General features: G+C 40.5%; 1 protein-coding gene across 1 annotated transcript in view; it reads left to right on the top strand.

Moving 5' to 3' along the window:
• Positions 1–1,831: 1,831 nt before the first annotated feature.
• Positions 1,832–25,803, top strand: part of LOC127626902 (angiotensin-converting enzyme-like) — a 37,118-nt gene continuing 13,146 nt past the window's right edge. The window contains exons 1-12 of the mRNA XM_052103018.1: positions 1,832–2,213; positions 14,523–14,690; positions 14,782–14,869; positions 19,256–19,399; positions 19,492–19,683; positions 20,971–21,068; positions 21,170–21,342; positions 22,607–22,830; positions 22,928–23,072; positions 23,552–23,650; positions 23,873–23,995; positions 25,297–25,508. Coding sequence (XP_051958978.1) covers positions 2,004–2,213; positions 14,523–14,690; positions 14,782–14,869; positions 19,256–19,399; positions 19,492–19,683; positions 20,971–21,068; positions 21,170–21,342; positions 22,607–22,830; positions 22,928–23,072; positions 23,552–23,650; positions 23,873–23,995; positions 25,297–25,508 — 1,876 coding nt within the window. The 5' untranslated portion in view covers positions 1,832–2,003. The remainder of the gene's footprint in view (positions 2,214–14,522; positions 14,691–14,781; positions 14,870–19,255; positions 19,400–19,491; positions 19,684–20,970; positions 21,069–21,169; positions 21,343–22,606; positions 22,831–22,927; positions 23,073–23,551; positions 23,651–23,872; positions 23,996–25,296; positions 25,509–25,803) is intronic.

Here is a 25,803-nt window from a genome sequence, read left to right as displayed (position 1 = left end):
ATTATGCAGCAGTACTGTATTTTCCATTCCTATACTAATAGACAGTTTCCTATTGTCAGAAAGAGTGTGAGGAGGAGGAGATTGACCACTTAATGTGGAAAATTTAATGGGAGAAATCTTAGCGCCCAGTATGGTGAGAAGGCTGTATCTGCAGGCAGAGCTCCAAAAAGGGGCCGGAGGTCCATACTGCCAGCAAAGATATAGGGAGCCCCTAACCTAAACCTTTCCCTAACCACTAGTGGAAGTGACATCCCCTTTTGGAGTTAGCTATTTACAATTTTCAATATTGCAAATGTAATTATGCCTGTTTGTAGTGAAAATGTCTGTCTGGCATGTCTGGCCTTGAAGCATTTTCGGTAACGGCATTTTTATAACCTATAACTATCAAAACATTGTGACTTTTCAAAACAGCTTTCCGCATATGCCCCTCGTCTGCAGTTTTTCAAACCATAAGGTTGTCTGCTGATGGTTCTAAGCAGGTTCAGAGCTGCCATGCAAGGTGCTAGCCTGCCATTGGGAACAACTTGGGGTTCAGTGTCTTGCCCAAGGACACTTCAGCATGTGGAGTCATGTGGGCCAGGATTTGAACCACCAATCCTGCAATCAGTGCCCTACTTGCTCTACCAACTGAGCCATAGTAATATAAGGATCATTGAAGTTTAGGACACAGGTGTAAAGTTCATAGAAATGAAATCTTTGTCCATGTTGGTCTCAAACATTTTTGAAAAACTTTTACAGCTTTTTAACAAAAAAATAAAAATTATAATAATGACTAATACTGAAAATGTAAAGTATTATAACCATGAAGTCAAAGATCCTTGAATAAACGTATGTGTATATAAATCATTATTTACATACAAAATTCAAAAAGGTCAAATATATTTCTTACAAATATAATTTGGTCCATGCATTTTGGGGTCATGAATATCAAGAAATTTTCTAAAGTTTTATTTGACTTCTTTTGACCTGAACAAAATGTGTTTTGTAATAAAATGTTAAAACATCTGATAAAAAAATTATTTAAAAGAACTTCACACAGTCAAGAGGGTCTAAACAAGGGATCTTCTATGTTGTAATTTTGTTTGTTTGTGTTTGTCACATGACAACAAAATGGCTACCTGATTTGCTGGACAAAAGTTTTTTCAAATATTATTTTAAAACAAAATCATTTCACTGATTACATTTTTTAAATAATAATAATGAATATAAAATATTCTTCTAAACTACTTATTGCAAAAAAACAAAACAAAACAAAAAACAGAATTTCTGCTTTTAATCAGACTTCATTTTTTTTTTTTTTTTAACATCGTCTTCTGGACGGTTCATTGTTCTATGAACAATGTTCACCTCCCAAACCAATGAATATTCCTTGGAATGGACTAGACATCACTTTAAGATTTTCTTCCTTACCAAACAGAAGAAATACTCACTCTCTCCAAAGACTCTGATTGTGCTGATTAAAGAGCCAGAGCTTGGCAGCTGTGGAATGTAATGCTTCAGTCTCCCAGATCACGTACAACAGTACCACAAGCAGTGCAGTAATGTTGATGGCTTCAGGGAAATAAGCTGTGCATGTTCATTTTACTATAGAAAGTATTACTCCAAAGGATGTGAAAAGACCAGCATTGCTGTTTGTTTCTTTCATAAAGGACTGGTCGCCAGAATAAGATAGGAGAGGCTCACAGGTGAAGATAGAGTCAGGGAGAGAGAAGGAAGGGGAAAGTAGGAGGGACAGAGAGAGAGAGAGAGAGAGAGAGAGAGAGAGAGAGAGGAAATGTGTGCATCCTTCAGGAGAGGGTTGGGTTAAACTGGCACTTATAAAGAGCCATCCGTGATTGTTCTGTGACTGATTAAAAGGGGTGAGGGGGGAGAGAAAGAAAGACAGAGAGAGAGGAAACCACTGTACAGGAGCATCCAGCAGTGAGTGTGGCATCCATTGCAAGACTCTGTGAAGTTTTATTCCTGCATATTTCCTGTCCCTCACACTGCAGCTGTGGTCCATTATGCATTGGGCAGTGGTGCTGCTGGCTTTCATCAGCACAAGCACAGCTCTGAAACCAGACTGGAGCCCGGGGGACTATCTTATGACAGAGGAAGGGGCTCTGAAGTTTGTGGACGAGTACAACTCAACTGCTGAGGAGGTCTTCTACTTCAGCACAGAGGCCAGCTGGAACTACAACACCAACCTGACGGAACACAATTCCCAACTGCAGGTACAAATGTTTTCCAGCTAAATGTGCTTATAATGTAGTTTGATTACTGCAGCATCTTTTTAAGAATCTTGCTGCAGTTTATGGAACTACACACAACTTGAGGTACAGCACATGTATTTGATTTTCCGCACACATTGTTTTAGTCATCTGCGGTTTGTTGCAACTGCTCAAAACTTGGGGTAATAAAATTCTTTCTGTGCCTCCATATGGTACTATTGGTTTTAGGCTGTGTGACTCTGTTGGAAATCTCTTTTTTGGTAGAGCCACGTAAATACTCAACAATTTTAACAACTCTTTGTGCAGCCTATACTAATTTAACAGCTTGTAATGACACCTCAAAATATATATATATATATAAAAAAATCACACTTTCATGTTTTCCAATGGGGTTTTATTCTCATAATGATTGATAGTTTAAGTACTCCAGTAAAGTTTTACTGAGGAGAGGGAGTAAGAATTGCGGGATTATTCAGTAACTCTGACACAAAATACTGTAAGTGTAACAGTCAGACAAGACTAATCATTAAAAAACTCACATGTGCTCTTGTGCACATGTACACATGTGCACTCACTACTGATCAGACTCTGGGAACTTGTGCAAAAGTCTCCAAATGCTTTCCATTTGATCTCATTGATGTCCAGGTGAAATCATTGGGAGATCATTGGGAGTGATATTCTTTCCTATGGGATGTCAAGTTGTAGCAAGGAATTCTGGGCCTTTTACCTTTTTAAAACCTTTTTGGACCTGTGGGACCCTAGAATCATTCTCAACTTTCACCCAACTAGCCAAGACCCTGTGCATGCTATCAATTACATGTGGAAAACAGAAAATATCGGCATCCAAGCGTGAAGAAATCCAGTGTGTGTAGTGTAAATGACATAACAGTTGGTTCAGCATTTACATATGTGGCAGATGTTTTTATCCAGAGCAACGTACAGTGCATTGAATTCAGGGTATACATTTGATAGTTCTCAAGGTATTGAACCAATGATCTCACTAGTGCAATGCTCCACCAGTTGAGTTACTGGTTCAGCAACTCCTATTCAGATAGGATTCATTTTTAAGACATATATCTGTAAAGTAATTGTTACAGTGGACATCAGTTATTAGCAATGTCTGTAGAAATTTCTGTAAATAAGTGAAGTGGTCACCATTGGACACCTCCTTTTCCCACTGTGGCACGTGAGTGCACAGGCACGCACGCACGCAAGCACGCACGCACGCACGCACACACACACACATGTTGGTCTACCTATCATTATGAGGACTTTACATAGACATAATGATTTTTATACTGTACCAACTATAGACTATATTCTATCCCCTAAACCTAACATAACCCCTAAACCTAACCCTCACAGAAAAGGGTATTAAAGGGTTTAAATGCTATTTAAATTATGGGGACAATAGAAATGTCCTCATAAACCACATTTATAGCATAATAACCTTGTAATTTCCAGTTTGTAACCTAAAGAATTGTCCTCGTAAACCACCTAAACATACGCACACACACACACACACACACACACACACACACACACACACACACACACACACACACACACACACACACACACACACTCTTACAGACAGCTGTTTCAACACTGTTTCACAGCTGTTTCAACACTCTCTCAGACCTCTGCAAATGGGTGCTGGCACTGCTCAAATTTGCTGTCCAACATCTGAACGAAACCTGAAAAAAGCCTTTAAAAGAACGATAGAGAGCTGGCGGAACCTGAGCGATCCCTGGCGTGATGTCTATTATTTCATACACATCAAAAGAGGTGATCAAAGAGCCTCAGTTCCGGGCATCTGGATTGGATGTGGCATGTGTAGGGCCAGGTTGTTGCTGCGAGCAGGGCTCACCCTTACTGCATACAATGAGAGACCACCATTATATCAAAGCAACACACCAATGCACTCATTCCACAGAGACTGCGGTCATATAGCACCTGTCATGGTCGCTGGAGCAGGTATTTTTGATTTGCAGTGGAGTTTTATCAAGAGCGCAAGCATCTTAGTGGACTGTGCATGCAACAGATGGTTTTACAGAAGTTATGCTAATATAGCATATGTACCTGCAGTGCATAACAACATAATAAAAATCCAGTGTTGATGAGAGCAGCAATTAAGAATAATGCAGGTGAAAAGTAGCCATATTGTGCAATATTTGATTTGTTTGTACATGTACAGCACGTGCAAATGTCATTATGTCAGAAACGGTAGGGAAATAAATGATGTTATACCATGCATGTTGCATATAGGCTTGCATAAGATGTGAGAGACTCACTGTAAATTTCTACATGGAAAAGTGCAATAGTACACCACAAGCATAATTTCACAACTCAATTTTACTGAGATGCAGGTTTATGACGTCACACAAACGTGTGACACCCATGGAGATATACACAGTTAATGATAAACATTATCTTTTAAACAAATAAAATGCAAGTTTATAACACTTTAAATGAGCTTTTCTGTTGATAAGGTAACAAATCTGCAAACAAATCTGATCTCATAAGCGTTGCTTGCATGCAACAAGATCTGACCTGTGCGAGATAAATATGAATGATGTGAAATTTGTTGATGGTGTAAATTGCCACCCTAAAGTCTGCACTATATGCACTTAATTGAACCAAAGTTTAGTATACTTACATGCCACTTCCATACATTAGCCATCTCTCTCTCTCTCTCTCTCTCTCTCTCTCTCTCTCTCTCTCTCTATTTGCTTGCTTGCTTTCTTTGGCAAAGTAGCTATGTGTAGCCCATAATTTCATTTATGAAGTGAGTGAGGGCAGACATCATATCAGATCAAACAGCAGAGGCTGCTGGAATCAGTCAAAGTTATTTTAATTAGCCTCCAAAAATAAAGCTCTCACAAAAAGAGAGAGAGAGAAAAACAAATGCATGGGTCACTTTAAAAACACTAACAGTTTGGATCCTTCAAAGACACAAGGAATTGGAAAACTGTTACAATCAGCTCTGAAGATTCAAATTCCATATACAGTGCATTCAGAAAGTATTTAGACCCTTTAATTTTTTTCACATTTTGTTGTTGCAGCCTTATGCTAAAATGCTTTAAATTATAATTTTTTCATATCAATCTACACTCCATACCCCATAATGAAGCAAAACTCCATCGTTCCGGCTGACAGGACATAGCCCAGAAAGGAGACGGAGGGACGGTGAAATGCACACTTCTCTGCCTTCACGAACAGGTCGTGTTCTCTCAGTCTCTGTAACACTCCCGAGACGTGATCGGTGTGTTCAGAGAGCATGGGGGAGTAAATTAAAAGGTCGTCTATGTAGATGACGAGGAAGAGATCCAGCATGTCCCGGAAGATGTCGTTCATAAATGACTGGAACACTGAGGGGGAGTTGGCGAGGCCGTACGGCATCACCAAGTACTCGTAGTGCCCCCTGGTGGTGATGAACACAGTCTTCCACTCGTCCCCCTTGCGAATGCGTACGAGGTTGTACGCGCTCCTGAGGTCAAGCTTCGTGAAGATCTGGGCCTTACTGACCTGCTCGAGGGCCGGCTGGATGAGAGGCAGGGGATAGGCGAACTTCACCGTTGCCTTATTTAAGGCACGATGTCGATGCAGAGGCTGAAGCCCGCCGTCCTTCTTGCCCACGAAAAAGAAGCCAGATGCTACAGGGGAGGTGGATGGCCGAATTATGCCAAGACTGAGCGCCTCGTCGATATAGTCCTCCATGGCTTTGGTTTCAGGCAGCGTTAAGGGGTACACTCTGCTCTTAGGGAGTGGGGACCCCGGAAGGAGGTCGATGGCGCAGTCCACACTACGATGTGGAGGGAGACGAACCTGGGTCTTCTCGAACACATCAGCGTAGGAAGAGTACTCAGGAGGGATGGAGACCGGAGATTTCACTTCGGGGCTCTCTACGGAGGTGGAGAACACCGGAAGGGAAATACAGTGAGACAAACAGTGGTCAGTCCAGCGCAACAGCTCCCCTGTGCGCCAGGAAATGTGGGGGTCGTGAAGTGCTAACCAGGGGTGGCCCAAAACAACTGGGTCCCTGGGTGACTGAACAATAAAAAACTGAATGAGTTCTGTGTGGAATAAGCCCACTTGGAGGGACAATGGCATGGTTCGAAAGGAAATAATGCCCGATCCGAGGGGTGCCCCATCCAGAGAATTAACTTTGAGAGGTGGCACGACCGGACTGACCGGCAATCTGGTGGCAAAACTGATCATACGAAGTAAGAAGGAGCTATCGGCAGTCCATAATGCGGTGGCCCATTGCCGTGCTTTACCAGTGAGCAGTGAGATTAAAAAGTGTACTCTCTCACTGTCAGAGTGTAAAAGGGGGTGATACTTCATGTACACGCCACATTGCATCAAAAACCCCTGACAAGCTTCCGACGAGCCGTCAAACCTCTCGGGGGGTTGAAAGCTTGCGGCGCTAGGAAATGCAGTGGGAACACCAACGGGTACAGGGACAGACACAGGTGGGGCAGGGTGAAATTGATCCAAAATAGTACGTACCGTGAGTAGTATCTCCTGTATCTGCTGTCCCTGGGCCGTGAGCGCTTGGTTGTGTTTCCCAACCGTAGATCCTTGGGCAGAAAGTGCCGTGCAAATCCGCTCTAGTGAGCTGCGAAAATCCTCCGTGGGATCCATTGTGACTGTCTTCAGTAAGGTTGGTTATTATGTAACCCGCTCAAGAAGAGACAGTCACAATGTCGAATAAAAATGCTTTTATTTGCAGAGATGGAAAAAGTACAAAAGGGCAAATCCAGAGAAGAGTAGTCAAGGGGAGCGTAAGGTCGAAGCCGGGGAATCAGAGTATGTCAAAGGGGCAAATCCACAGAAGAGTAGTCAAGGGGAGCGTAAGGTCGAAGCCGGGGAATCAGAATATATATGGACGTAACAAGCGAGTTGAAAAGACAGGGGAAGCTAGGGGAACACTAGAGCTGGCAAAGCGGAGGGGTAATCTAAACAATAACCAACCAGTGTGGAGAGAAAGGGCAGCGTATATATAGGGGAAAACGAACAGTGCAGGTGAAACTAATAATCTAGTGATGGGAGCGAGTGTGGGTGAAACTAATACTCTGGTGATTGGGAGCGAGCGTGAGAGCTAGAGGGGGCGGGGTGAACTTGAGGATCAGAGTTCGTTACACAAAAATTTGAAAAAAATGAAGGGGTCTAAATACTTTCTGAATGCACTGTACATCAAACATCTGCCGATCAGAGAAACAGAAGATGTTTTAGGGAGTTTAAATGTTTCAGAGAGCTGATCTTTTTTTCACACTTTTTTTAAAGAGGTTATAACATGCACTTTTTTATTTATTTTATTATCTTCCCAGAGGTCCACATATAATGTTAGTAAAGTATTTGTTCACAAAATCAGTTATACTTTTGTAATATATGATAATTTCCCCCTCTGTCTATGCTAACATTGTGCAGCTCCTCAAATGTAGCCATATTTGAAACTCAATCGGAAGAAAACGAACAAGCTCCACAACATTATAAAACTACATTTCAAGGTTAACACATAACGCACATCCAACACATTGCATCAGAATATATAAACTGTTCAGTCAAGCACATCAGCACCATAAACTATAAAACTATAAAAAAAAAAAAAAGCTTTAATCATATTATGACTGTTTCAAGGATAAGACCAGAGCCCCACGTATGGAGGCAAAGTTAACAGAAATGATTAACAATATTATAACAGAGCTGAGCCTGTGAAGCGGGAGGGAACCCGGCACCGACTGCAGCATGGAGATAGAGATTGTGTTCGTAGGCTTGTGTGCGTTGTGGTAGTGTGGAGCGCAGATCCATGAGGAATCTTCTAGAGGAAAGTGTGTTCATTGGAATGAGTGCGTTGTGGTAGTGTAGATGGATAACTGATGAGGAATCCTCAGGTTAAGAGTTGAGGTGACCAACAGGAGGGTAACCATAATCTGGGCACTGCAGTGAAGACTGGCAACCAATAGAGAAAAAACATAACAGGACCGACTAGGGCAGAGAGAGAGAGAGAGAGAGAGAGAGAGTTGTGATTACAAAACAACAACAACAATCTAGAAATGAACACAAAACAGAGTGGGGTGAATACAGGCAGGAAGGGGCAGGTGCCAACTGCCAGCTGAAAGTTGGCATATACAGGTGAAACTCGAAAAATTAGAATATCATGCAAAAGTTCATTAATTTCAGCAATTCAACTTAAAAGGTGAAACTAATATATTATATAGACTCATTACAAGCAAAGTAAGATATTTCAAGTCTTTATTTGATATAATTTTTATGATTATGGCTTACAGCTTATGAAAACCCCAAATTCAGAATCTCAGAAAATTAGAATATTGTGAAAAGGTTCAGTATTGTAGGCTCAAAGTGTCACACTCTAATCAGCTAAACACCTGCAAAGGGTTCCTGAGCCTTTAAATGGTCTCTCAGTCTGGTTCAGTTGAATTCACAATCATGGGGAAGACTGCTGACCTGACAGTTGTGCAGAAAACCATCATTGACACCCTCCACAAGGAGGGAAAGCCTCAAAAGGTAATTGCAAAAGAAGTTCTCAAAGTGCTGTATCAAAGCACATTAATAGAAAGTTAAGTGGAAGGGAAAAGTGTGGAAGAAAAAGGTGCACAAGCAGCAGGGATGACCGTAGCCTGGAGAGGATTGTCAGGAAAAGGCCATTCAAATGTGGGGGAGCTTCACAAGGAGTGGACTGAGGCTGGAGTTACTGCATCAAGAGCCACCACACACAGACGGGTCCTGGACATGGGCTTCAAATGTCGTATTCCTCTTGTCAAGCCGCTCCTGAACAACAAACAACGTCAGAAGCATCTTACCTGGGCTAAAGAAAAAAAGAACTGGTCTGTTGCTCAGTGGTCCAAAGTCCTCTTTTCTGATGAGAGCAAATTTTGCATCTCATTTGGAAACCAAGGTCCCAGAGTCTGGAGGAAGAATGGAGAGGCACACAATCCAAGATGCTTGAAGTCCAGTGTGAAGTTTCCACAGTCTGTGTTGGTTTGGGGAGCCATGTCATCGGCTGGTGTTGGTCCACTGTGCTTTATTAAGTCCAGAGACAACGCAGCCGTCTACCGGGACATTTTAGAGCACTTCATGCTTCCTTCAGCAGACAAGCTTTATGGAGATGCTGACTTCATTTTCCAGCAGGACTTGGCACCTGCCCACACTGCCAAAAGTACCAAAACCTGGTTCAATGACCATGGTATTACTGTGCTTGATTGGCCAGAAAACTCGCCTGACCTGAACCCCATAGAGAATCTATGGGGCATTGCCAAGAGAAATATGAGAGACATGAGACCAAACAATGCAGAAGAGCTGAAGGCCGCTATTGAAGCATCTTGGTCTTCCATAACACCTCAGCAGTGCCACAGGCTGATAGCATCCATGCCACGCCGCATTGAGGCAGTAATTAATGCAAAAGGGGCCCAAACCAAGTACTGAGTACATATGCATGATTATACTTTTCAGAGGGCCGACATTTCTGTATTTAAAATCCTTTTTTTATTGATTTCATGTAATTTTCTAATTTTCTGAGATTCTGAATTTGGGGTTTTCATAAGCTGTAAGCCATAATCATAAAATTATATCAAATAAAGGCTTGAAATATCTTACTTTGCTTGTAATGAGTCTATATAATATATTAGTTTCACCTTTTAAGTTGAATTACTGAAATTAATGAACTTTTGCACGATATTCTAATTTTTCGAGTTTCAGCTGTATATATAACCACTGGAGTTTTATGGATTACTTTTACAGTGTGCTTTTTGGAGCTTCAGAAATTTGGTGCCCATTCACTTGCATTGTGAGGACCTACAGAGCTGAACTATTTCTCTAAAAACCTTTGACTTTGTTTAGCAGAAGACAGAAGGTCATACATATCTAGGATTGCATGAGGGTGCAATGGAAGTAACTGTTTATGTACTGTATCCCTGGGATATGATTAGAAGGCCTTGATGAACAAGCTCCTCATGAACTTCAAGAACGTCAAAATTCATTTGTTTTCGTGCATCTCATGACCAAAAATTATGCCTTGGAATATGCATAATTCAGAAGACTTGGAATATGTTGCATGAGGTGCATCGACTACTTTTATGACATTTTTGGGTGCTTGGATGCTTTTAAAGCTAAAGTGAGTAACTATCAATTGCCATTGTATTGAAATCAGTGAACAGAACATCCTTTAAAAAAATCTCCTTTTGTGTTCTGCAGAAGAAATTCAAATGGGTTTGGAAATACACGAGGAAGAGTTAATTTAGACAGAATTTTCATTTTCCGGTGGACTTTAGGTTTAAAAGACACTACATTCCGTTTCTCCTAGGCCAGTAAGCTCAGAAATATCCAACTCCTCATGTACACACCCAACACATACACTAAGTATTCTCAAGTGGACACAGCATGTGGGAAAGAAGGAAAATTATTATGGTCCCTGACCGCAGGACAGCCATATTCTCATCTCTGTGTTGTGTAACATGGCTAAAAAGCACTCCACTACATGCACACAATACTGCTTTGATGGTGTTTGAGCTAGCAGGTGGCTTATACACCAGCCTTTATTGTTTCAGGTGCTTTTCACATTTCCCAAAAGAAATTATTTCCTGGCAGGATTCGAAGGACAAATTGATAGATGCTGCTAACACATCCACGCCTATTTCTATTCCATGTTGCTGCAAAAGCAATCCAAGCTCTTATTGAAAACATATCAAAAGAGAAGGAAACTTGAGACTGATCTAGGACTGACGAACTGCCAGAAATGATGCACTGAATCAAAGTCTACTCCTTTATATTTTCTGGGTTTTGGACACTTTTACTAACAGAGATTGTGAGGAGAGGAATGAAAATCAGAGAAAGAAGGGGGGTGGGAAAATTACACAAGTTCACATAAACCCACATCTCCCACAGCCCAATGTGTTAGAGCACATGCAATAACAGCTAGGCCATGGCTTCAACAATCTACTAGTTGTTTACTGAAATAGACACAACGAATCAGCAATTTTGTAAATTAGAAATATCCATAATATTCAAAGGCGTCATGGTTATTCAAATTTAAAACATATCAGAAATCACCTATTCACATATGTAAATTTGGTCAGACCAATCAAGTAAACAGGAGGGTTAATGGTCAGGTAATTTTTTACCCATTTATGAGATAAATACAGAGAAAACTACAATTAGTGTGGTCAAAATGCTTTTGGGTTATCCTCAACCTTTACTAAATAAATATGGTTAAAAAATGTGTTTAAGTTTTTATAATATTAAAGGAATATCACAAGAGAAAGAGTGCTGTATGGCCCAACATCATTAGAGCCATACACAACTATTGCGAGTGTGATATTGTTTACTGCACGTACCCTTCCCCAACACCTCATAAAATCGTCATAAAAATTTTAGGTTCCCAGCACCCCAAAGGGGGGAACAAAGCAACATGCCAAGCATGGGAGTAGGCCACGCCAGCAGTGCCTTTTCTCTCTCTATGTTTCTCGCATAAAGTTAAAGCGACTGGGGCCTTCTTAACGCTATCACACGCATCTGGGAAGGCATTCTTTTCCAACTCCTATTCTTTCAGGGGGAAAAGACCCTGCGGAGACCACCACCTGTCCAGACTGGGGGAGGTAAAAGAGTGGCGAAATATGTCACATGGGTTTTCAGTCCACATGTGGAAATGGTGCGGTGGTAGATCCTACCTGCTGCGAGGGAGGAGTTGCTACAAACACGGCAACCAGGGGGCAGCGGGGAGTGTCCAAGGCAGACGCGGGTCCGCCCGTAGAGGGATTAATCCAGAAGGACCAATCCTGTGGAGCACCTATTCCAGTACAGAGTTTTAGTACCCGTAGTGGGTCTGGTCGTGGAATTCCTCTGCTGAATTTGCAATGAGCCAATGCAATGGCATCAACTACCCAATGGGAAAGCCTCTGTTTGGAGACAACGTTCCCTTTCTGCTGTCCACCAAAGCAGACAAAGAGCTGCTCTGAACATCTAAAGCTCTGCTTGTGGTCCACATAGATACGCTAAGCACACACCGGACACAGCAACGACAGCTGGGTCTGCCTCCTTCTGGGGCAGTGCTTGCAGGTTCACTACCTGCTCCCTGAAGGGAGTCGTAGGAACCTTGGGCACGTAGCCCAGTCACGGTCTTAGGACAACATGGTTGCCTGCCGGACTGAACTCCAGGCAGGTGTTGCTGACAGAGAACGCTTGCAGGTCCCCAACCCTCTTGATGGAAGCGAGCGCGATCAGGAGGGCTGTCTTCAAGGAGAGGGCTTTAAGCTCGACTGATTCTAGTGGCTTGAAGGGGCGTCTCTGAAGGCCTGAAAGGACCACGGAGAGATCCCATGAGGGGAACAGGCATGGCCTGGGAGGGTTCAGCCTCCGGGCGCCTCTAAAGATCCATATAATCAGATTGTGCTTCCCTAGGGACTTACCGTCCACTGCGTTGTGGTGAGCCAATATGGCGACTACATAAACCTTCAAGATGGAGGAGAACAGCCTCCCCGCCAGCCTCTCTTGCAGAAACGAGAGCACTGAACCGACTGCGCACCTCTGTGGGTCTTCAGATCGGGAAGAACACCAATTTGCGAACAAGCGCCACTTTAGGGTGTAAAGTTGCCTGGTAGAAGGAGCTCTGGCTTCGTTGATCATATCTACAACAGCAGGTGGTAGGCCACTTAGATCTTCCGCATCCCGTCCAGGGCCCAGACGTGGAGGTTCTAGAGGTCTGGGCGCGGTTGCCAGAGAGTGCCCCGTCCCTGAGAAAGAAGGTCCTTCCTTAGGGGAATTTACCAGGGAGGGGCTGTCGCGCGGAGCGTAAGATCCGAGAACCAAGTCCGTGTGGGCCATTAGGGGGCTACCAGAGTGACTCGTTCCTCGTCCTCCCTGACCTTGCTCAGCACTCATGGAAGTAGGCTCACTGGGGGAAATGCATATTTGCGCAGCCCCCGGGGCCAGCTGTGTGCCAGCGCGTCTGTCCCAAGGGGAGCCTCCGCAAGGGAGAGCGGACAATGGGAGGTTTCTTGGGAAGCGAACAGATCTATCTGTGCTTTGCCAAACCGCTCCCAAATCAGCTGGACCCCTGGGGGTGGAGCCTCCACTCTCCGCTGAGCATACCTTGTCGCAACAGCGTGTCTGCTGCCGTGTTGAGGTTGCTCGGGATGTGAGTGGTACGCAAAACCTGAGTCATCGCTGGTTCCAAAGGAGGAGATGTCAGGAGTTCTTACACTTTAGTTTAGAACGCCATGAACACAAGCGGAGTGATACAAACAGTAAAGTGTCTGAGTACTGCTGTTATGAGACACAAGAACTCTTAGAATGTCTCTCATCCAATCCGATTCATGGACCGGAACTAACTGTTGTATTATGTTTATATTTTTGGAGTATCAAACTTTTTGCCTACACCTATTATGTTCGGGTCAAATCTGACCTGGGGGTAAATAATTTTTGACCAGACAACATTACAGATGTTATTATTTTTTTTTATTTACTGATACTTATTTTGCTCATTGACTTTTTGTCCCATAGAACAGTTATTTAGCTAAATGTCCAAGCTGCTCTTTTATATTCACATTTTTCCTGAATGGGGAAGTTTTTCATGATTCATAATGGAAGCCTACTGTCTTCAGTATTTTCTCTCACATCAGTGCATATTTTTTTGGAAGTTTAGCATATTACATTTGTAAAAATGGACCAATAAAAACACACACATTGCTACATAGTGCTGATACTTTACAGAGTAAAGTGACAGTGCCTCATCTTGCCTCATCATCAGGTTAATTATATTGATATCATTAACTATTTCGAGTTGTTATGACAGCCAACAAATGAACAAGTTGAGCCTGAAATAATTTTTACTCTAACTAACACTTTTTGTCCTCTATCTGGACCGGTTTACATTTCTTCTTATGGAGAAAGGAACCAGAAAACAGTCCAGTGGCTATCAGAATCATCATGGTGCTGCACAGTGGCTGGTACTTCAAAAGTGTTTTTTAGCAAAGGAAATTATGTTTTTTTTTTTTTTTGCTGCCATGTTTAATACTGCCTAGGGCACCAAGTAAGCCATAACCTGCCACTGCTGCCAGAAGTGATGCACCTGATGATATTTCAGTGAAAACATTATTATAACTAACCTTATTCAGTTTAAATTTTTTTGGGTCTTTCAGCTAGTCTGGTCTGTTGGCTGATTTTAAGGTGGTTAATTCACTGTTTGGGCTGGGAGACCAGCTTGTCACCAAGCTAAACTAGTTGAGCACTAAGATTTAATGCTTGAGGCCAATATAGCAGGAAATAATCTGACTTTCCTCACTTTCCTCTCAGGTATCTGCATCTTTGGAGGAGCAGGCTTTCACAGAGGCATGGGGTCTCAAAGCAAAGGCTACATTCTCCGATTCTCTCATGGACACCTTTAACCCTGAACTGAAGAAAATCATCAAAAAAATCAGTGTTCTGGGAGCCGCCAACCTCCCCACCACAGAGAGAGAGAGGGTGAGTTCACATACACTGTTAAAACTGTGGAGGAGAGAGCTCTTCATGACATATCAAGAATGTGTTTTGATCTTTCTTATTGTTTTCTCAGTACAACACCATTCTAAGCAAGATGGATAGCATCTACTCAAAGGCAAAGGTGTGCCCCAGTCTGGAAGAATGCTGGTCTTTGGAGCCTGGTGAGAAACCCTCCCAACTCTTTGTTAATACGTGTCAGTAAGGGTCAAAATAAAGGCGGAGAGTTCAGAAATTCTTTATAGACATACCAAGAGGAATGTATCAAATAAAGTAGATTTGCATTTCATAAAGGAAACATCAGTGCTTGCAATACAGCAGGAGATGTGTGTTAAAGATTTAGGAAAGCTATATTTTTAGCTTTGCTCATGTAACGGGAAGGAGGCGAACCACTTGTGTATAGATGAATGTGATAGATTGTAAAACCAAATATGGTGCTGTAGTCCTGTCTAGAGAGCTAAAAAATTGTGTTCCTTGTTATTCACTGCAAGTTCCTTTGGATTAAAGTGTCTGCCAAAATGCATAAATGTTGATGTAGATGGTTTCAGGACAAAATGTATTAGATTAAAAAAGTGCTGCCTTGCAAGCACAATACAATGTCAAGAAAAAACAACTACAGGAAAAGGCAAATTAGCCTAAAGTGGCCTTAAATGTGGACCATTAGAAATGTAAACAACATAAGGCAACTTTTTCATCACTTCCTTAATTTTCTGCTTTTCACTTGTTTACATTAGCAGCAGGTTTATGTTTGTTTGCCGAAAAAATTTGTATTTGTAGAGTTCAGCTTATCTTTAGCTTGACTGCAACATGTTGATATCTGACATGTCATGTGCACCATTACTCCTGTGACACATTCAACACAACAACATGATATGATCAAACATGTGTTGATGACATCGTTCAGTAATGGAAAAGTCATGGAAAATGAGTGTAAAGGGATTAATGGAAAGGAGGAGGGAGAACTGGCTTGACGATGTAAATAATATTTTAATAGTAAACTTAAACAAAGGACAAACACACACATGATGGACATGTCTGTAAACGATCTCTCTCTCCCGCACGATCCTCTGCAGTCGACCTTTTTCCCTCTCGGGAGGATTGATTAGCCTAATACGGGACCGGGTGTGTAGGATCACGACCCGGCCCCGCCATCCGCCCTGCCACTTTTCTCCCTCGTTCTCTCAGGCAGGGGAGCCCCTAGCATGACGTACACCCCCCTCTTTCCCTGGGGGAGGGCATGCCCTACGGACGGAACACCCCGCCGCATTCTCGGGGAACAGAAGGGGTCTCCCCCGCCCCTGGCAGCGGTTCTCCCGCTCCAGGCTGTCGGCAGCGAGCCCCTCCCCGCTCGCGGTCGGCGGTCTCAAACCCAGCCACGTTTCAGCGGCTGGTAGGGGACTCCTCCTCCCCTGGCAGCAGCCCTGACCGCTCCAGGTGGTCGTTTAGGAGCCCATTCTCCCCTCGCGGTCGGCAGCCATCGTCCTCTTTCAGGCGGCTGGGCTCCTCGTCCCCCGGCAGATGGCCGCGGCTGCTCCGTTAGGGTGGACGGTAGTGGCAAGAACTCTACTACGGCCTATCCCTCCTCCTTCCTGGGTTTTGGCACCAGTGTAACGTGATCAATGGAAAGGAGGCGAGAACTGGCTTGACGATGTAAATAATATTTTAATAGTAAACTTAAACAGACACACAAACACACACATGATGGACAAGTCTCTCTCTCCCGCACGATCCTCTGCAGTCGACCTTTATCCCTCTCGGGAGGCTTGATTAGCCTAATACGGGACCGGGTGTGTAGGTACACGTCCCGGCCACGCCCTCCGCCCTGCCACAATGAGAAAAATGTATAAATGTCCTAGAAAATAATTATTTGTCCTTGAAAATATTTAATGATTACACTGTTTCACTGTGTCGCTAACAAGGTTTTTGTTACATGTACAAAAACACGGTAACGATCGGGATTCGGAATAGGTCTCATAAATGAATGTACATAGTTTTGTCACTTCTGGCGGCTGCGTTTTGTGAAACAAACTCAACGGTTTGCTTTAATGAACGAAGCTCTGTCAAGTACATTTTCTGCTCATCTGCTGTTATCTCTGCTTTGCTCTGATGAAATATGTATCGATATAGTGCAGAAAATTATGTATTTGTTCCAACATTGTGTTAACTACAAAAACATTTAAGTTGTAAATGTTGGTGTAAAGCGATATAATGGAAAGGTATATGGAGCCGATATATAGCTCTCTCTCTCACCACCATCCGCAATCGTCCTTTATCCCTCTCGGAGGCTTAATTAGCCTGATAAAGGACCGGGTGTTCAGAATCACCACCCGACCCTTCGCCCTGTCAGAGTTGGTTTGTAATTGTAATTGTAATTGTTTCTCTGGGTGAAAAGTACATTTGCGTGGCCCCTCTGTGACAAACTAATGCGTTCTGATGACAGTTCATGAACTGTGATCCCAGAAATGAACCCAGAAATTTGCTTCTCATGTCGCATGTAATATTTTTAGTGTCTATTCGACCACTAGTAATTTTGCCACTAGTCAACACGCTGTTAACTGAAAAATATAAATGTTATTATTAGGGATGTCGATTTAACGTGTTAAAAAATATTTACGCAATTAATCGCACCATAATAAGGAAGATTCCTGAGAAATGCAAGCTTGTAATACCACCTGTTTACTCCAGAGGGCAGTAAGTGAAATTTCAGCTGTATGAGCAACACACAGTTTATACAGTGAAGAAAACAACCCACAACACAGACACGCGTTACATCCTTGAGTTCAAAACACTTGAAGGAGTGCAAATGCGAACTAAGGGATCTCAAGATGTGTTTAAAGATTGAGTATTAAACTATATTTAACTTGAAACAGTGACCTAAACATTTTATGTTTATGACGTAACGCACCCGAGACGCTACACAAGCATGTCTGACGCAGGTGTACATTGATGGGTCCTTAAACAAGCCCTCATAATAAATCTCAAACTGATTGACAAATTCACTTGTGAAATGGATTGCTGTGAACTGTATGCCAATGATTGACTTATGATTAATAATATGGTAGTAAACAATACATTGTAATCTAAAGCTGCTTTTTGTATTGTCTTATTAATGTTTAACTCTTCTGCCACAAGATTGTAATGCATTTTAATTATCTGAATATTTTTTATTATATATATATATAATTTTAAAATATTTTAAGATAACTATGTATAATTATATATTGATATAAATATGTATAATCTTTATATATTGAATTATTGTTATATGAGGGGCTTTCTCAGCAAATATTTTGATATGCGATTAATTAATCAGGACACCATGTAATTAATTAGATTAAAAATTTGTATCGATTGACAGCACTAGTTATTATGTATGATGTCAGTTTAAAATTTTTATTAAAACATTTAGAAATGATTTAACATATGTATTAAAAAATATGTATTAACTAAAGCTAAACCAGTGCGATACCTGTGAAGATATATTTTTTATCAAGATTTATATACAATTTAATTTGAATATAACATTACATTTATATGACATTTCAATTGAATATAAACTTGCATTCAATTTATATAAATATTTAAAGTGAGAATTTCTAGTAATTCTCCTACTAACTTATTAATTAATTATTTATTACTGCTGAAAAACAACTTCTAGGTCAAAATCTATGCAACCAAATATTTGTTTCCAATTAAACAACATCAAAACACCTATACAACACAACTACACAACATCTGTACTTGTATACAATGATTTAAACAAAATGTATTCTGTTTATTGCATGAACTGCTGAATGCTAATGTGTGATTATGCTGCAAGCTCGTTCATTAAAGCCACAATTGATACCCGGGTCAAAACTGACCCAGGAATGCAAAAGATGTAAAAATGTTATGAAAATGGATATATCTCTTAAATAATTTATTCCAAAAAATCTGAAAAATGATTAATATTACTAATTATTATGCTAATTTTGGAAGTCTTGACAAAGTAGCAAAGTTTGGTTCCCATACAAAAAACTATGTGGTATTTAAGAATTATGATTTACCTCTAGTGGGTCAAAACTGACCCTAACAAAATAGGAGGGTTAAATAATAATTATCGTAGTAATAACAGTAATAATGTTCTGTATTAAAGCAATCTCACATTTGTGATATTCTGTTGTGCAGCACTTTATTTGACTAAAATATCTCCTGTGCAAAAATGTATTAATTAGTAAAATAAGTTGATTCAATTTTTTACTAAATCTATTTGATTAGGTACCATTTTGATAACAAAATGTAATTAAACAGTTAAATACAGAATTCAGAAAAAGTAACCATCCAATGACCACAATAATGTATACCACTCATGTGCTTAAATATTACAACCATTGGACATATAAAATGCCATGGAAATGTCCTGGAAAATTGTGCCTTAAGAAAAGCGGGAACCCTATTGAGCCTTATTGAGAAAAGTATTTGCATAGAAATAACAATTTCTGTTGATTCAGCGTGAAATATTACACGTTTTTTTCAGTGCCTTTTGTACTGTTGTTTCTGTGTCTTCTCAGAGCTCACAGAGATCATGGCTACGTCAAGAAGCTATAAGAGGCTTCTTTACGCCTGGGAGGGCTGGCACAATGCCTCAGGAGTTCCGCTCAGAGCTGTCTACCCTGAGTTTGTAGAGCTCAGCAACAAGGCATCTAAAATGGATGGTGAGCAAGTTATTCTGTGGATGAATGAATGGGAGGAAAGAGATAGAGGGAGAATGATTTGACACTGCCTTCTTCTTGTCCATTTTCTTCAGGCTTTGAAGACACAGGCGAATACTGGCGTTCCTGGTATGAATCTCCATCCTTTGAGAAAGACCTTGAAAATCTGTTTACACAGCTGGAACCTCTTTACCAGAACCTGCACGCATATGTCCGCCGCAAGCTCTATGACTACTATGGTCCTAAATACATCAACCTCAAGGGTCCCATCCCTGCCCACCTACTGGGTAAGTCTTTAAGATTGTGAAAGATTTTAATTTCTGCAATTACTGTAATCATGCAACTAGTCTACATAGCCAGACTTTTGACTTGCCTCATAATTGCAGTTTATTCTGGCCAAGAAGCTCACAGGAAGCAACATGATCACATGGGAAGTTATCATGCTGCTTCAAAATGTTCATGTACCCTGTAATTTGCATTTTCCATTAGACATTTTTGCATCAATTCAAATGTGTTTACCTTTCCTTGTAGTGCTGCTGATAGTGTGTTGTGCTAGCGATTTCAGAGACAGAGGTTCTGGTCCCATGAAAATAAGAAAGTAATTGCATTCATATAAACAATGGTGAGCAAGATTCGGTTGCATTTTCACCCTTAAATGAAATTTTTATTCCATTGATGGTTAGGTTAAGGGTTTGGGTTCTGGTTATGGGTAGAATGATTAAAATATGGATATTTCACCTCAACAACACTTCCATCATCTGCCACTGTGGCAGTGGTTCGAATTTCGATAAGCACAAACCGATTTCAGCAGCAGAACTTTAGACTTTCTATCGCTGAATTCACATACTTTTGCTTTTACTTGCCATTTAGGACCGAGGTGGGATTTAAAAAAAAATTATTATCCTCATTGATATCTTTCTTAAAAGCTACCTCAAACAAAACTCTGAATATATTTCAACACTTGAAGCTAAGAACTTTACAAACTTTGGCAAATCTAGCAACTAGATCTTACTTGTGAGTACTCATTGTATTACCAGTACCTTGTAAACACAACTTTGTTTTAGGCAGACTAATAAAAAAGTGCACACTCTTACTACCAGACAGGGCCGCATTAAGGTAATGTGAGACACCGGGGCTCACCTTTCTTCTGATGTCAGTGATGGTAGGACACAGCAGACCGTTATTCTATGAACATGTGCTAAATTACTTTTGGCTGTTCCGTAACATCTCCGCATTTAAATCAGCATCTCCTACTGAACACATTTACATGCGCTCCTCCCTCAACCATAAATGGGGGAGAATATGGTGGTGGTAGATACAACGAATGGGGACCCCTGAGAGTTTGGGCCCCTGGGCTTAAGCCTAGGTAAGCCCATGCATTAAGCATCTGCTCCGAGAAGTTGTGTAAAGCCAGCCAAACAGATTTAAACAGGTGATTTCAGCTAGCTCTTCTCATTTTTTGTGTGCAGTATGCATCAGCTAGTAAGAGAATGGGCTGTGTTTTTGCCACCCGAGGCTGAGACCATCATTGTATGCCCTGTGCTTCAGATGTTTTTGTGTTTGGTTTCTGTAAGGGAACATGTGGTCACAGACTTGGAACAACATCTACAATATGATGATACCTTTTCCTGGCAAACCCAACGTAGATGTGACTGACACCATGGTTGCTCTAGTAAGCTAACACTCCAATTTCTCAATTTCTGAATCATATCCTGATGACTCCAGAAAGTGAAAGATTTTATTTTTGAAAGTGAAAGTAAGTTTTACCCATAGGGCTACAATGCCACTCACATGTTCTGGGTGGCTGAGGAGTTCTTTGAGAGTCTGGGTTTGGATAAGATGCCTTACGAGTTTTGGAACAAGTCCATGCTGGAAAAACCTACTGATGGAACGGAGGTGGTGTGCCATGCCTCTGCCTGGGACTTCTACAACCGAAAAGACTTCAGGTAGATGTCTCAGATCAAATTAATCGGCTGTTCATACATATAGCAATTTTACTGCTGGAGGTCACCAAGGGGCTGTATTGTTGGTTGTAATGGGCATTCCAACTATGACAAAAAGCAGTAGCTTTATTAAAATGGGAAGTTTTCTGAAAAAAAGAGAAATTCTATTTTCACAAATAATCAGTTTTTTTGCACTTAAAATTAACTCTTTGAAGGGGATAGCCATTGAATATACATTGCAGCAGTGTATAATGCTCACAAGGCCCTTGTGTTGTACCTATCAGCATTTTTAAGATTGCGTAATAAAAATAAAAAAAATCTTATGTAAACACCCCATAAGAAAGCATCTGATCGGGGTCAGGTGAACCTGAAACCAGCCAAATTATATAAGGCTTACTTAATGCCAATTAGTCACTTATTCATTCAGGCAACCCACCGGATAGTCAGTTTTGAAAATATGTAGTTTTGCTCATCCTTCGTGTTTCTTGTGGTAACTGCCCTCACATACATTGTACCTTTGCAACAGTATAAAAATGTATATATATTCAGAGTCCCTGAATAAAATGTTCAAATGGATTTCCATTTTCACAAGAAAAAATCTTGCCACTATGCAATCTACTTCTGCTATCCTATGCTGCAGGGGCGTATAATCAAATAATCAAAACAAGCAAGTACAACCCCACCCCCATTTATACCATGATCAATGGAAACATTTAAATGCTTCACAATGCAACCCCCCATTTTCAAGGAAAATATATGCTCTTTCTAGGCTGTACTGTTTGTCCAATCTGCACAGTATTTGGTATGAATAATCTATTATTATACTCCTGGCAAATCTAGAATTCTCCTGCCAAAAAGATGTCAAAATAATTGTAATTAATTAAGTCAATGCAGTTTTCAGGTATGGCCCATAATGACTTATTGGCCTCAATCTTGTGATCTCAAAGTCCAATGTTAACCAAAATTGGTACACATGACCAACATGCTATTCTGTGGAAACATGCAAAATGGTATACATTTCCAATGATAGGGGGTGATAAAACTTAAGAAAATTATGATTGTGCAAATGTGATAAAGCAAGTTAAAATTTCCACCAAATCAACTGTATCCACCAGATCTATTCTTTCAAATTGAACTATTTGGTCATCTTCTTCTCCAATGTGTTTTTATCCTAATAATCAAGGCTTGCATCTATTTTTACATTTAAAGTTTTGTTCAAAATTATAATAATGTAACTGAAAGCAAAATCTGTGTTTTTCTTGGACAGGATCAAACAATGCACCACAGTGACTATGGAACAGCTTTTCACTGTGCACCATGAGATGGGCCATATTCAATATTATCTTCAGTACCAAGACCAGCCGGTTAGCTTCAGGGGAGGAGCAAATCCTGGCTTCCATGAGGCCATTGGAGATGTTCTGTCTCTTTCTGTGTCCACACCAAAACATCTCAACACCATTGGCCTTCTGGATCAAGTGACTGATGATGCTGGTAGGAGGAAGAATTTTGGAATGATACTTAGCATTGCAACTTGTAAACCACCAAACTCTGATCAATATGGACATCTAATGTATTTGTATTTCCACAGAGAGTGACATAAACTACCTATTGAAGATGGCTTTAGAGAAGATTGCCTTTCTTCCTTTCGGATACCTTATTGATCAGTGGCGCTGGGGTGTGTTTAGTGGACGCACACCACCTGAGCGTTACAATGCAGAATGGTGGTACCTCAGGTAAATACCAGTATCTGATACTCCCAGAGGAAAATAGAATTGCTCAGAGATGGCTCCTTCATGGCTCAGGAGACTTAATGGAATTCTCAATTAATGTTATGTTTCATTTAGTCATAAACTTTGAGATGTTTCTTCTGAAATTCTATGGAGATCAAAAAGAAAAATGTATTTGATTGGGGAATTTGATGTTTCATATTTAAATCTCTGACTTATGATTGCAGCTTGATCTTGAACAGATGGAAGCACTTTTCTTTTTTGAAATTTGAATGAAATCTGATAAGCAGGAGACTTTCATTTGCAAAAGTCTCCATTTGGTCTCTATTTAATCACTTTGCTGTCTTGAAGAAACATTTTAGACATTGAAGAAATCTCATTTGTAATTTACCAGAAAAAATTATTAGTTTAGATGATTCTTTTTTAATGGATTGTTTAGATACCTCTTCTTAGAATGGATTGATATTTATTGTTATATTTATTAGGAAAAAGTACCAGGGAATCTGTCCTCCAGTTAGACGGACAGAGGAACATTTTGATGCTGGAGCAAAATACCACATTCCTGGGAATACTCCATACATTAGGTGGGATTTGTTATCATTAGCTTCTGCAAAACTGTGATGTACATTACATTTGTAGATAATTTTTTACCCAAAACAATTTACAGTGCATACAAGGTATTTTATCAGATTGAGTGTTCCCTGGGAATAAAACATGACCTTGGCATGCTCTACCAGTTGAGCTGCAGGAACATAGTGACAATCATTACATTGTCTTATCTCTTATCTTGGTTTAACTTCTTGCAGATACTTCGTGAGCTTCATTCTTCAGTTTCAGTTCCACGAGAAACTGTGTCAGGAAGCCGGACATACTGGACCTCTCCACACATGTGACATCTACAGATCACACCAGGCTGGAGCTGTTTTACAGTATGTATTGAGGGGGGTTCTGAGTTCTATCACTGTACTATCATATGTTATCAAGGCCCCTATTTTAAGAGCACTAACCATAAGTCATGAGTGCAAATTCAATGGGCATGGCCATGAAGTTTTGGTATTTTTGTGCAAGCATGTGCTTAGTCTAAGAGCAAATGGGTTTGGCTAAATGGTATGAGCAAATGAGCTGGGTCACGTTAAATTTATTTCGGTGGTTCTTCGGTTATTGCAGTGCCTGCATCCTATGATATAGTTGTCCATTCCATCAAGCACCACCGATACAAAAGACAGCACATTTATAAGAAGCTGGTAGTGTATATGGACTGTATGCAATGATTTAGAAGACATGCTTTTTCTAATATACAAATGGAATATGTGGTTCATGATATGGATGTACTCTCCGTTAAATTATAGAGAATGTTAGTATTATTAATCATTTTCATCTACTGATACACAAATAATGGCTAGTATTAACAGTGATTGTATCAGAACACACTTCACTTCTACCTTTCGAGTTTGAAGATTTTAATTAATTTATTGAAACCAGTAATTTTTCTAATTTCAAATGACACTTTAAACAAGATGAAAATATAATCAAAATAAAGAAATGTCAAAAAAATAATTCCAAATCCAAACATTTAAACCTCTCCCACTTCCACTACTTCCACTGGCCCCATTTGCATACACTTATAAATCTCTCTACAACAACAGGTGGAAAAATACCAATCATAAATACAATTGTAAATATAAACATAATAAACATGACCTATGACTAACACAAATCTCATAAATATTTGTTTCATAAAAAGTCTACAACATTTATTTTCAGGGATATAATTAGATTTTCCACTATATTTTCAGAGTTTGGACATAAACTTTATTCCTACCTGCTGGTGAAATCTCCAAACTGCAAATGTAGGAACTGAGTTTGACTCGGTGGTGAAAACAGATGTGGTATTGAAACATACAAGCGCAATTACCTATTTCTCAGGAAATTAGCAAATTCTCCTTTGCTCATCTTCAAAACCATAAGATACACAGTTTGCACGCATACACTCACAGATAGCGCAAACACTCCCACCCATGCCCACATTCGTTTTGCGCTGGCACGGAAATTGCACTTAGAATTAGCACTTTCACAAAACTGTATAAGACGTAGCACAAAATTGTAGCGTGTAGAGCTGCTCTTTGCACACTCAAGTCTCTTTTCTCGCATATAGACCTGCTTCCCATTAGGATGGCTGCTTTTTGGAACTAAGTGTTTTTATTTTATTTTTTATTAATCTGTTTGGAAGGAAAGTCTTGCAGGCTGGCTCTTCAAAGCCTTGGACAGAAGTACTACAGGAAGCTATTGGCACGGACAAAATGAATGCCAACTCCCTGATGAAATATTTTGAGCCAGTTATTACCTGGCTACTGGAACAGAATAACAAAACAGGAGAGACCCTGGGCTGGCCCGATTTTAATTGGGTGCCACCAGTACCAGAGGGCTACCCTGAAGACATTGGTAAGGCTACCGACTAGTAATCTACAAAAGTACATTTTTATTGAAATAATTTGAACCAAATATTCCTTCATCTTTTGAGATACTATTATTATGCTATGAATACATCCTATAACTTTCAGAATATTCTTACCAGTCCGGATTGCGCCATTTATTGAAACTAGGCTGCCAAATTACTTGTATTGATCTCCCAAATTTTGCAACATCACATAAATGTATTGATTTGAATACTAGACCATTTATGTTGACCATTCTTGCTTTGAGGTAAGAATAAAATCTTATTTTTATGCTTTTTGAA

The sequence above is a fragment of the Xyrauchen texanus genome, chromosome 33, assembly GCF_025860055.1.
Source record: "Xyrauchen texanus isolate HMW12.3.18 chromosome 33, RBS_HiC_50CHRs, whole genome shotgun sequence".
Classification (NCBI taxonomy): Eukaryota; Metazoa; Chordata; class Actinopteri; order Cypriniformes; family Catostomidae; genus Xyrauchen; species Xyrauchen texanus.
The sequence above is the reverse complement of the archived record's forward strand: the minus strand, read 5'-3'. Positions and strand labels throughout refer to the sequence as shown.